The sequence below is a fragment of the Alosa sapidissima genome, chromosome 9 (assembly GCF_018492685.1).
Source record: "Alosa sapidissima isolate fAloSap1 chromosome 9, fAloSap1.pri, whole genome shotgun sequence".
In the NCBI taxonomy this organism is placed as follows: Eukaryota; Metazoa; Chordata; class Actinopteri; order Clupeiformes; family Clupeidae; genus Alosa; species Alosa sapidissima.
In genome coordinates this window covers 7,372,059-7,383,988 of record NC_055965.1, presented here as the reverse complement: position 1 = coordinate 7,383,988, position 11,930 = coordinate 7,372,059, and the positions used below count along the sequence as shown (strand labels likewise).

Below are 11,930 nucleotides of genomic sequence, written 5' to 3'. Positions count from 1 at the left end.
CAATAGATAGTTTGCCAACCGCTCTGAACCAACCAGCTTGATGAGGAAGAAGATAATCTTTCTGTTGTCATTGGTTGATTTGTCCTAACCTCCGGAACACACACAATCAATGCTAAAGGTTTCGTTTGGGACAGCGAGTAGCTGAATTTCACTGTGACAGAATAGACATTTTTCTGAAGTTTCACAATGTCGGACGATAGAGCAGAGCGGTCAGATGGAAAAATTGTTAAAATGGAGGTTGATTACAGTTCCACTGTAGACCAACGGATACCGGAGTGCGAAAAAATGGCTAAAGTAAGCTGAATGAAAAGCTCGGCTGAGTCATGATGTAGCTTTAACGATTCACTAGCATGCTATCAAGATTGCTAACTGCCTTACTTAGCTAACCGTTACTTTGTATTAGTTAAGGCAAACGTTACCCGTATAACGTAGTGGCTACTTGGGTCTCAAAATAACGTGTGTTTACTCTGATAAGTAAGGCACCATGCCTTCATTTGGCCATTTTTCTTGATGGTAGTTAACCTACGCAAGTACGCTAGTTAGTAATTGTTAGCTATAACGTTAGCTAGTCCATCCCAGCTTGTCATGTTCGGTGCCTGTAACGTTTGACATCACTTCAACGATGCTGATTTTGTCCATCAGAGTCAAACTAACGTTAGTTAGAATAACGTTGTCGTTCAGTCCATCTAATTAGTTACACCCAGTATACGGGGCGTCTAGGTGCTTTATTTGACATACAGTTTCAACTTAAAAAGTGAACGATAACGTTAGCTGTCCAGCTACATTGATGCCTCATAACAGGGCTAGTGCTAGTCGGCTATCGCTATAGCGGGATATAGCCCCTTAGCCTACCAAGCATCTAACTTATAACGATTGTTGGTAGAAGCTGTCAGTTACCGGCTGCCAGGTACTTGTGTTGGCAACATTTACATTCTCATGTGAAACCTTGTGGTTACATTTCACATTATAGGAAGGACGTCTTCAAGAAGCCGTTGAAAGTCTGCTGTCTTTAGAAAAACAAACGAGAACGGTGAGCAAGCACTTTCTTACAGCATTAATCCCTTGTACTAACGAAATGCCATGAACAGTCATGAAGCAAGGATGTGTGTCTTCATCTGAATGTATGTTTTGTACCATCTCGTTTATCTTTAGGCTTCTGATATGGTTTCGACGTCCAGGATTTTGGTGGCTATTGTGCAGATGTGTCACGAGGCAAAGGACTGGGATGCACTCAATGAAAACGTTATGCTACTGTCAAAGAGGAGGAGTCAACTGAAACAGGTAAGAATGCGTATATTCTTTGACACTAACAAACGTCACACAGACCAATTGGAGGTGCAAACAATATCGGATTTATGGTTTCCTTACTATGTGATCTCAATGGCGATGCAGCGTTTGTTTGCATCTCCAACAGTATGGCGTAACTGGTTACCTCCCAAAAACTCCCTCAAATGCCTGTATGTTTGTGTGAAAGAATACTATTGGTTAACTATGCTGTTTTGGCAGACTCATATCTTACTGGGATTACAATTAACAAAAAAAGTGGTAAATCTGATTACTGACAATCAACCAAATATTTTTGATGTGCATCCTATAATGCTTCTTGTCTTTTAAACCAGGCTGTGGCAAAAATGGTGCAAGAGTGCTGCAAGTATGTTGATACTTTGACTGACCTTACCATCAAACTAAGGCTTATTGATACCCTAAGGACTGTCACTGCTGGAAAGGTACAGTCTCTTCTTCACAAATTATTCATATACTTGTTTCCCTGAAGTTTACATGTATGCAACATTTCTCCTTCTCCTTGATTCAACAACAATAGTAACTTGGCTATTTTGTCACAGATCTATGTGGAAATCGAGCGTGCCAGGCTCACCAAGACCTTGGGTACCATAAAGGAGAAGAATGGTGAGGTGAAAGAGGCTGCCGCCATCCTTCAGGAACTGCAGGTATTCTAATCTTTACTATTACGTTCTTCGCATGGTTTGAAACTGATGTGTCTGATTTATTGTTTATATGTAGTCAGTGTGAGACCTTAAAAACTGTATGGCAAATGTTTTAGGATTATTCATATTATTTCATATTATTTTAAGAAGCTGCATTTCTGTCCAAACCTCAAACCATACTGTGCGTAATATCAAAGTTATAAAAGTGAACGGTGTAAAGGCTCACCCATTAATTCATACATTTATCTCAGATATTTCAATATTTACAATAGAATGTGTGCACTTTTGGCCATCTATTACAGTGTATTCTATACTTGTTTTGCTGTAGGTGGAGACATATGGCTCCATGGAGAAAAAGGAGAAGGTGGAGTTCATTCTGGAGCAGATGAGGCTGTGCATCGCCGTTAAGGACTACATCCGCACCCAAATTATCAGCAAGAAAATCAACACCAAGTTCTTCCAGGAGGAGGGCACAGAGGTAAGAGAGCTTCACTATAACTAGACTAACTGGAGAACTTAACCTAGAGGGTCTCCACTAAATGTTTACTCTCCTTTGAGCTCGGTTTTCGGTATTTTGAAATATCTTTGCATGGTGTTTTAAATATCTACAGGAGTCAAAGCTGAAGTACTACAACCTGATGATCCAAGTGGACCAGCATGAGGGATCCTACCTGTCCATCTGCAAACACTACCGTGCCATCTATGACACCCCCTGCATCCTGGAGGACAGCACCAAATGGCATCAGGTATGGCACTCCAGCTGGTGAAAATCAGGTTTTGTGTTCGTCTGCTTCAATTCTCTTTCATAAGATTTCTTAGTCTTTTTTCCCCCTCTGATACATGTTGACCACCACTGAAGGCAGTTTGTGTATTGCAGGCCCTGAAGAGTGTGGTGCTTTATGTGATTCTGGCACCTTACGACAACGAGCAGTCTGACCTGGTCCACAGAATCAACACTGACAAAAAGCTGGAGGAGATCCCCAAATACAAGTAAGAATCTTAAGGGGATCCATGTCCAGTGGTTGGTTAATGTGTTGTGCCTGGTTTGCTTTTGTCTTTTTGTCTTTTATGTAACCTTTTTTACAACTGTTGTCCATCCTGGTCTCTTTTCTGTGCTCGTGTGTGATAAATCTTGAGTGTATGCACGTGTTGCCTATCCTGATGGCATTCTTGAGTTCACGGCCCTCCTCCTCCCTGCAGGGAGCTCCTGAAGCAGTTCACCACGATGGAGCTGATGCGCTGGGCCTCCGTGGTGGAGGATTATGGGAAGGAGCTGAGGGAGGGCTCCCCTGACAGCCCCGCCACCGACGTCTTCACGTACTCCGAGGAGGGCGAGAAAAGATGGGGGGACCTGAAGAACCGAGTGGTGGAGCATGTGAGTTCTTTGGAGGGTTCTTCTGACTGAAATGATGACCGTTTAGAGTGGGTCAGTAAGGGGGAACGGCCTATAGCAGAATGTAGGGACATTGAAGTAAGTAAGTAAGTATGAGTATGTATGTATGTGTATATATACTCTTTTGATGCCGTGAGGGAAGTTTGGTCTCTGCATTTATCCCAATTTGTGAATTATTGAAACACACACAGCACACAGTAAACACACAGTGAGGTGAAGCACACACTAATCCCGGAGCAGTGAGCTGCCTGCTACAGCGGCGCTCGGGGAGCAGTGAATGCTTAGGTGCCTTGCTCAAGGGCACTTCAGCCGTGGATGTGGGCATGGGAGAGCAGTGCTCAACCACTTCCCCCGCCCACATTTTTCCTACTGGTCGGGGATTGAACCAGCGGCAACCCTTCGGTTACAAGCCCGAAGCCCTAACCAGTAGACCATGGCTGCCCCAAGAATTGTGCCCCGTGTGAGGATCTGTGAACATCTGTGAACGTGAAACGATTCTGATTCTGTATTAATGTGAATGCAGTTTAGAAGAAATGAAGTGTTTACTTGCCTTGTGTGTCTCCTTTCAGAACATCCGCATTATGGCCAAATATTACACAAGGATTACCATGAAGAGGATGGCAGGCCTCCTGGACCTCTCCATCGATGTAAGTTTCCTGTTTCCTGTGGTCTTTGGTCATCTGGGTTGTCAGTAGACAGTCCCCTGGTGCTCCCTTCCTACTGAGTGGCAGGCAGTACACACATTCTGCTAAAGTCTTGCCAGTTTTATTTTTTAATTGGCATATTGGTGCGCTTTATAGATATACGTACTAGTTTGTGTGTGGTTTTGACAAAAAATGCTAGTTTAAATAGCTACGCAACAATTGCTATGGGTGTGATTTCACTATAGCTGTTATAATGATAGATGTTTTTATAATTGCTGCTTCAGTGTGTAAGCTGATAACATACATTTTATCAGATGCTATGCCTTTGTAGTTTGAGTTGGGGAGGACCAGCCAGTGTCGGCCTCTTCTCTTCATGTTTAAAGTCTTTCTCTCTTCATTTCTTATAGGAATCGGAGGAGTTTCTGTCCACTCTGGTGGTTAACAAGACCATCTATGCTAAAGTGGACCGGCTTGCTGGCATCATTAACTTCCAGAGGCCCAAGGACCCCAACGACCTGCTGAATGACTGGTCCCACAAACTGAACTCCCTCATGGCCCTAGTCAACAAGACCACTCACCTCATAGCCAAAGAGGAGATGATCCACAATCTGCAGTAGTGGTCATTTTGAAGACCCTTTGGGTTGTCTGCCTGAAATGGCCTCAGAAGATACGTGGGAGGCTGTAAAAAAAAAAGCAAAATCCTTTTTGCCTTTGGAAAAACGTCTACAATTTTTTGGACTGTGAACATCACAACCACCTAATATAGTATGAAGGTGGCACACTCTAGATTGATCAATTGTCAGTTCTGCAGTATAATATTTGTTACCCTCTTGGTTTGGAAAAAAAATGTTCAATGTGGCCTGCAGTCGATGTCTAAAGCAGTCCCTTTACTTTGTCTGCATCATTAAAGGTATGTGGTCCATTTCTAAATGTTTGCAGTAGTTCCATCTTCCTCTTCCTCTGATGAGGGACAAAGGATCAGTTTAAGAACATCTCAGCTGCAGGCTGTTTTAAAACATAACTGTAAGCTTGTGCTTTTTGATGTATAACCTTTGCAATACAAAATATAAAATCGTAACAATAATCTCTGTTTTTCTGATGATTTTCATAGATAATACAATAATACAGAACTAACAGCATTGAGGTTCAAGTTGTATTATACATAGTTGTACATCTTTAACACATACCAGTGATGGATCTTCATTTCATGGGCCAGTAGAGGGCATCATTGTAACTAAATGGTAAATCTCAACATCAAAGCTTCAGTCAGTCTTGTGACTTTTGGCAGAGAGAAATGGTAGCAAGGAAGGTGCCGTTAACAAGACTGATAGATAGCTATTTGACAGCAGAGAAACATCAACTGTTTATTACCAAACGAGCTGAAACATGCAGTCTGCAGAAGGCGCTCTTGCGTCTTGCGTGAGACAGCTGAGCAGTTTGCACAGCTCCAATGGGCCCTTTAGGCCAGAGCTTTCAGCGTTACCATAACAACACAAGCAGTCACTGCTTGCAGACCTTCACCCCTATCTCACAATGAAGAAGAAAGTGAGACCAAATTGAGATTCCAAAATATGGATCCTGATCTGTCTAAATAATCATGTAGGACAGGGGTCCCCAACTTTTTATGTACCATGGACTGGTTTGTTTCCTATTTTTTTTTTCACGGACCGCGGGGGGTGGGGGTTCCATGTTCCATATGTGTTGTGCATGCATTACTTGAAAAGAACTAGCTCCAGTTATGTATGAACAGTGAAGGTAACGATCTCTTAAACATGTGAAAAACGTGAAGAAACTTGAAGAAGTGAAAATTGAACAATATGAACTATAAATATTGAACAACTTGAAGCTACATCTATAAGTGTGAACATGCTTAACAAAACATGGGAACTAAACGTGCATTACGAATATAATCAGTGGGAGCCCTGTGCTTGTTTCCCTGCAACAAGAAGGTTCGGTCTGGGGGTGATGGAAGACAGTGACACCCTCAGTGTGTTTGAAATGTCCAGTCGATTGCGCAATTTGGTCTTAGTTGCAGTCATTGCCGAAAACCCGGCCTCGCATAGATATGTGGTGGGAAATGGTAGCAACGTTTTCAGCGCTTTTATGGCTATCTCGGGATATTCTAACCTGACCCTAGCCAGATTAATTTCGTTCCGCCTAGCTTCACTCACATCCATCTGGGACCTCTTCCATTGAGAGTGATTTCTGCAACCGACTTTATGGTTCAGCCAATCAGGACGCAGGGTGGGAGTTTCATAGATGTGACATAGCGTAGAAGCGACTGTGAGACTGTTATTAGCGTCATGGGTTGGCTTCTTGCCTAGAAATCTAGACGCACCCTAGCAAATTCATTTGCTCAGCCTGTACGTCTAGTATCAAACCATAGGGATTTCTATTGGCTAACACCGTGGATGTTATTCAATCACAGCGCTCTATTTTGTTAGTCCTGCGACGGTGAACAACAAGGAAGGTGGCTATGGCGAACGAAGAGCGGTTGTTTGAATCGGCGTTGGTGTCAACTTTGGAGAAGTTGGACTTGTGCTTTTCTTTTAAAGTTGAGCAACACAATGCACTTAAGTCATTCCTTTCGAAGAAGGATGTATTTGCCGTTTTGCCGACCGGATACGGATATGGTCGTAGCGCTGGGCTATTGCATGCCTAGGCAGTTTGAAAGACAATTCTCTGCCCGCCCCTTGGATTAAGCGAGGTGAATGGTTCGATGCCAGACTATACATTTCAATGATATAGGATGGCCTGCCAGGCTAGTTGGCTTCGATGTGAGTGGTTGAAGTAGCACGTCAATAGATGCAAGCATTTGCAATATGCATATGCAAGCATTTTTTGATTAGGCCCAGCCTTCTGAAACAACACTTCAATGGATCGGTTCCAGATGGATGAGTGGAGCTAGGCGGAGCGAAATTCATCTGGCTAGGGTCAGGTTAGGGATATTCTGCTTTGGTTTTGATCCAAAAACCCGCCAGAGAGGTTTCCTTATAGGCTACACACTCTTAAGACCACCGTCATTTGCAATTTCGATCAACTGCTCTTCCTCCTGCGCTGACAAGTTAGAACTATTCGGGATATTGACAAATGGGTTGCGGACCCACTCATTGGTTTGCCGTGGATCTTTGGAGGATGGGAAGTAACGCTCAAACTCATTTGAAAGCGCAACAAGGTGATCATGCACCAGCTGCGAGAGAAAGGGCCCTGCCTCAGTCTCTCCCAAAACCCCCACTACTGTTTGGAACATATCAAATACACCCCGGTCCACTCGTCGTCCCCACAAATCAACCTTGGCTTTAAAAGCAGCGACTTTATCTGCCAGTTTAAAGACAGTCGTCATTCTCCCCTGAAGTGACAGGTTGAGGTCATTAAGCAACCCGAATATGTCACACAGGTAAGCGAGTTTTGACACCCAGTCCTCATCACTAAAATGTGCGGCTAACGGTGACTTTTTTTCTGTAAGAAATCTCTGCAGCGGCTCTCGCAACTCAAACACTCTGGCCAGTGACCTGCTAAAGATGCTTGTTTTTTGTTGCTCATTCTAGCAGTTTAGATAACTTCGTGTGACACTACCGTTCGCTAAGAAGGTGAAGTGAGCTGACCTGAGGCTGTGCAGCGCTGAAGGCAATATGTAAAAGTGTTGAAGGCGGGACAGACAGACGTAAAAAAAATAGACCTTGCAAAATGCAAACATGCGTGCAATCAAACAACTGCATATAGGCCTATGCCATGTAAAAACGTGACATTATTGCGAATTAAATTTAATTTAGTTTGCATGCATTTTTTTTAAACTCATGTCGAGGCTACGGCCCGGTTAGGAATGTCCCGCAGCCCGGTCGTTGGGGACCGCTGCCATAGACACAGTAGCCTACTCATACCTATCTAATGAGATAGGGCGCCTATAGCCTGTAAGTCCTCTAAAATGTTATATAACATTGAGGAAATGCAGAAATGATTTAGAAATGCACAACAGCGTCGCATATAGCGCATACCCACTTGCGCCACTGTGTTACTGTATCAATTGTGTAGTAGTGTAAACATACTCTCAATCACTTTGTAAAGTATGACTAATGTAATATTTTTGAACACACTTATTTGCTTTAGCCAATATCTGCAGCTCATTATGGACGTTGTGTATGACATCATGACTTGTTCTCTTAACTCTACACTGATACTTCTCATTCACCCTCATATCCAGTGGCATTCACCACTGTCAGTCAAAACAAACGCACCAAATATGCAGTAAATACTTTCAGTTACTTTGTAAAGGCAATATGAAAAAGTAATATGTTTAAACACTTACATTGTTTAACCAACACCTGCATCTCATTACGGATATCATCATAAATGTGTCTCTTAACTCCACAGTCATACTTCCCAGAATCCTGAGCATTGAGTCCAGTGATGGTCACAGTGAAGACTCTAGCAGTGGCATCATTATACAGAGAAAATCTCCCTTTTGTAGCTTGTGTCTGGGGCCAGGAGGTATGAATGAGAGTGTTTGATTCACTATGAGGTGATCCCACTCTATTCAAATATTTTATACCCTCTCTCATAAGGGCAATGGACCCTCAGTTCTCCTCCTTCATATCCAATCAGAGGAATCACATGCAGCACTGGGGAGGAAGTAGAGAGTGGAGATGGAGAGAGATGATGAAGCACAGACACAGCAGACACTGAGGCAAACAACAAACAACGCATAAGACAGAGTGTGACAGCATGATATACCAAAGGTTTTCACTCGAGTTATCATATTTGTGATAATTAGAGACTCGACTCCACACCAGTACACAGCTGTGTCTTCCTCGGTCAGCTTACTCATGCTCACAAGCAATGATCTTTCCTCTCTGTTGTAAGTCATGGTGAATCTTTCGTTTGTCTCTGATGAACCAGTACAATGAAGAATTGTGGGACAGGTGTCTCCTTCCATCTTACAGAAGGTCTTGGGGTGGTGTTCATACTCCTCAGGGTACTGACAGCTCATGTCAACAGATCCTCCCAGAACTCCAGTCACCGAGATCAACTCCACATCATACAGACCTGCCCAACATTCAAATGGCAAAGCCAATAGTCACATACAACATTAAAGGACAAGTTCGGTATTTTACACTTAAAGCCCTGTTTTCAGATTGTTTCTGATGAAATAGAACGGTTAAGATTGAAATTTGGACATGCTGCTGATCTGTGGTAGCAGAACCTCATAAACACGTCAAAATAGCTATTTATAAAACACTAAGAAGGCTCGACACAACATGAAACTTTGATCAAAGTATTTCAAGACTAAATTTCAGTAAGGCATTATATGTGATATATTTTTTGACTGGGGCTGTTGCATCCTGGGAACAGAATTGTAGAATTTCTTCTGCTAATTGTTTTTGGTTTTTAGACTTGTTTTTGTAAGTTGTACCAACTCAAGTGTGCCTTACTGACAATTTTGAGTCTGTGTTAGTTGTGCCAACTTAAGTCCTCCTTACTTACAATACTTAGTCCTTAGATTAGTTGGTAGTTGAAATTACTTAAAAAAAACAGTAAAATAGGTTGACTTTCTTTTTTAAGTAAAATCAGACGACGGTTTTTGCCTCTAGTGTCTCCCCTTAAATGTTCAGATCCTGGAAGGTGCAGCCTTGTGCCTACCAGGACCTAATGCCTTGATCCTAGTGCTGCCCATATCAACGTATGAAGATGTGCTTTCAACTGAAGAGATTCACACTGCCTGTCAACACATAGAGCTTTTGGCAGAGGTGAGGAATCTGTCATTGAGGTGGAGGAATCTGTCATTAGTCGGCATGTGAAGGCTACGAAGAAGGTTCTCGAGAAAATGTGATCGTCGGCATTTCATCCTCCAGAATGACTCTCAGTTTGCCGACCTGCAGTAAGTGATAGAGGATCTAGTGATGAAGACCTATGGAGATTGTCTTTAGTACCTTTAGTTTTACCTCCTTTACAAAAAAAGTCGCTCATTACAAGAAACATATAATTTAAGGTCAGTATTTGATGTCTTTCCCCTTTCTTTTACAGTGCAAGAGACAGGAAAGAACAAAGTGGCGGCTCAGGGTCAAGGACCAACAGAAAATGAAACGTGGCGATTTTCTAGGCTGATTTAACATGGAACTATACTCTCATTCCAGCGTAATAATCAAGGAACACCATGGGCGCAGCAGCACAATGATATCATGCAGCACCTGAAAATAGTCCCCATAGGCTAACTTCCAGCAACAAGGTTGAACTGCAGCAGATGAATTGGTTAGTGACTGGATCATTACGCTTGAATGAGAGTATAGTTCCTAGAAAATTGCCACGTTTCATTTTCCGTTGGTCTTATTACACTTTCTTTTTAAATAGGAAATCTTAGTCACTTTTAAACGTGATGATAGCAGGCGAGATGCTAATGGTCTAATACGATTCAATGACCTATGGAGCTAAAAGTGGTATCGCCAGACTCAGAGAACGGCTGGATGAACTGGAGAAAGGTAAAAATCAATTGTTTAACTCAAGGGGAGGTGGAAAATGAGGGTAATTCCCCAAATGGTGGAATATCCCTTTAATATGGTAACTATTACTGGTGTCATTTACAGATTTGTTTTCATGGTATATATTCATGTAAGAGACATACTGTATATATAGACACACTCACTCGAACTATAGGCATCTAGGCTTGGGGTTTCATTGCAGTATTTATCCAGCAGAGGGAGCTAGAGGCCACTCACCTGGTTGATGAAGTACCTGCAAAGTAGACCACCACTAGAGGCACTACATCAGACCCTGAGGAAACACACAATCACAACACACACACACACACACACACGTCATTCATGCACATATAGACATACAGACATCATCTTGCTTATTATATCACCACACATGATAGTACACACTGTCCTGCTTGTTATATAGGAGGACGTGGACTAGACACTGTTCTGTTTATCACACAGATGGGGGAGAGAGAGAGAGGACATGGAGAGAGAGAGATAGGTTTTTGTTTATTTTAACTATTATGTTAATAAATTATCATTTTATATAATTATAGTTATTGATGGTAATAGTATTATTGTTATTAAGTAATTTATATTTACCTATATTTATGTGCTTTGACAGCACAAGAATTGAGATAGAGAGAAATGGGTCCCCTCTCTGCCAAACCACATATCACTTTCAGCAGATCTGCATCTGATCTGATATGTGGTTTCACAGTTTTGTAATTCTTACGCCATAAAGGTTGGGTATGTTTGCATACCACTAACTACAAAGCCTTTCCATACTAGCAAAACATTATCTTATGCCAGCTTAACAGATAACTGCTCTCCTTAAGGATGCTTAATGGATCGTAATAAGGCGTTAAATGATTTGAAAACTTCCAGCACTCTCATTAGCGACAGCTGCCCAGCCAAAGCTGCCCAAACTTTGTGAAATGACCAATAGCAGTCTTCCTTAAGTTAATTTAGACAATATGCACAGGTGTGTGCATGTGTGTGCATGTGTATTTTGTGGTCTGCCTCCCCATGCCTATCAGGAGCCATATCTTTTGCATGGGCCTGTGAGTGTGTGTGGTTGTGTGTGTGTGTGTGTGTGTGTGTGTGTGTGTGAGAGAGAGAGAGAGAGAGAGAGAGAGTACAACCATGTGTTGTTTGTGTGATATGAAGTGTGTGTGTGTGTGTGTGAAAGAGAGAGCACTACTGTTGTGTGTGTGATATGAAGTGTGTGTGTGTGCATGTGTGTGTGAAAAAGAGAGCATATCATGTGTTGTGTGTGCGATATGAAGTGTGTGTCTGCATGTGTGTGTAAAAGAGAGAGAGTACTACCATGTGTTGTGTGTGTGATATGAAGTGTGTGTCTGTGCATGTGTGTGTGTGAGAGAGAGTACCATGTGCTGTGTGTGTGTGACATGAAGTGTGTGTGTGTGTGAGAGAGAGAGAGAGAGAGAGAGTACTACCATGTGTTGTGTCT

General features: G+C 42.4%; 1 protein-coding gene across 1 annotated transcript; it reads left to right on the top strand.

Annotated features, from left to right (window-relative positions):
- Window positions 1-51: 51 nt before the first annotated feature.
- psmd12 (proteasome 26S subunit, non-ATPase 12) lies at window positions 52-5,067 on the top strand. The gene is made up of 11 exons (XM_042103119.1): window positions 52-294; window positions 971-1,030; window positions 1,153-1,281; window positions 1,620-1,727; window positions 1,845-1,949; window positions 2,275-2,424; window positions 2,558-2,692; window positions 2,824-2,936; window positions 3,147-3,321; window positions 3,909-3,986; window positions 4,391-5,067. The coding sequence occupies exons 1-11, from the start codon at window positions 187-189 to the stop codon at window positions 4,598-4,600; spliced, it is 1,371 nt and encodes a 456-aa protein (XP_041959053.1). The 5' UTR covers window positions 52-186; the 3' UTR covers window positions 4,601-5,067.
- The last annotated feature ends 6,863 nt before the right edge of the window (window positions 5,068-11,930 follow it).

Bases quoted from the DNA above. Each gene is read 5' to 3' on its own strand.
- psmd12 (XM_042103119.1), top strand. From the start codon at position 187: ATGTCGGACGATAGAGCAGAGCGGTCAGATGGAAAAATTGTTAAAATG. The intron at 2,425-2,557 runs GTAAGAGAGCTT...AAATATCTACAG, and splicing joins TCCAGGAGGAGGGCACAGAG to GAGTCAAAGCTGAAGTACTA. The intron at 3,987-4,390 runs GTAAGTTTCCTG...CATTTCTTATAG, and splicing joins TCCTGGACCTCTCCATCGAT to GAATCGGAGGAGTTTCTGTC.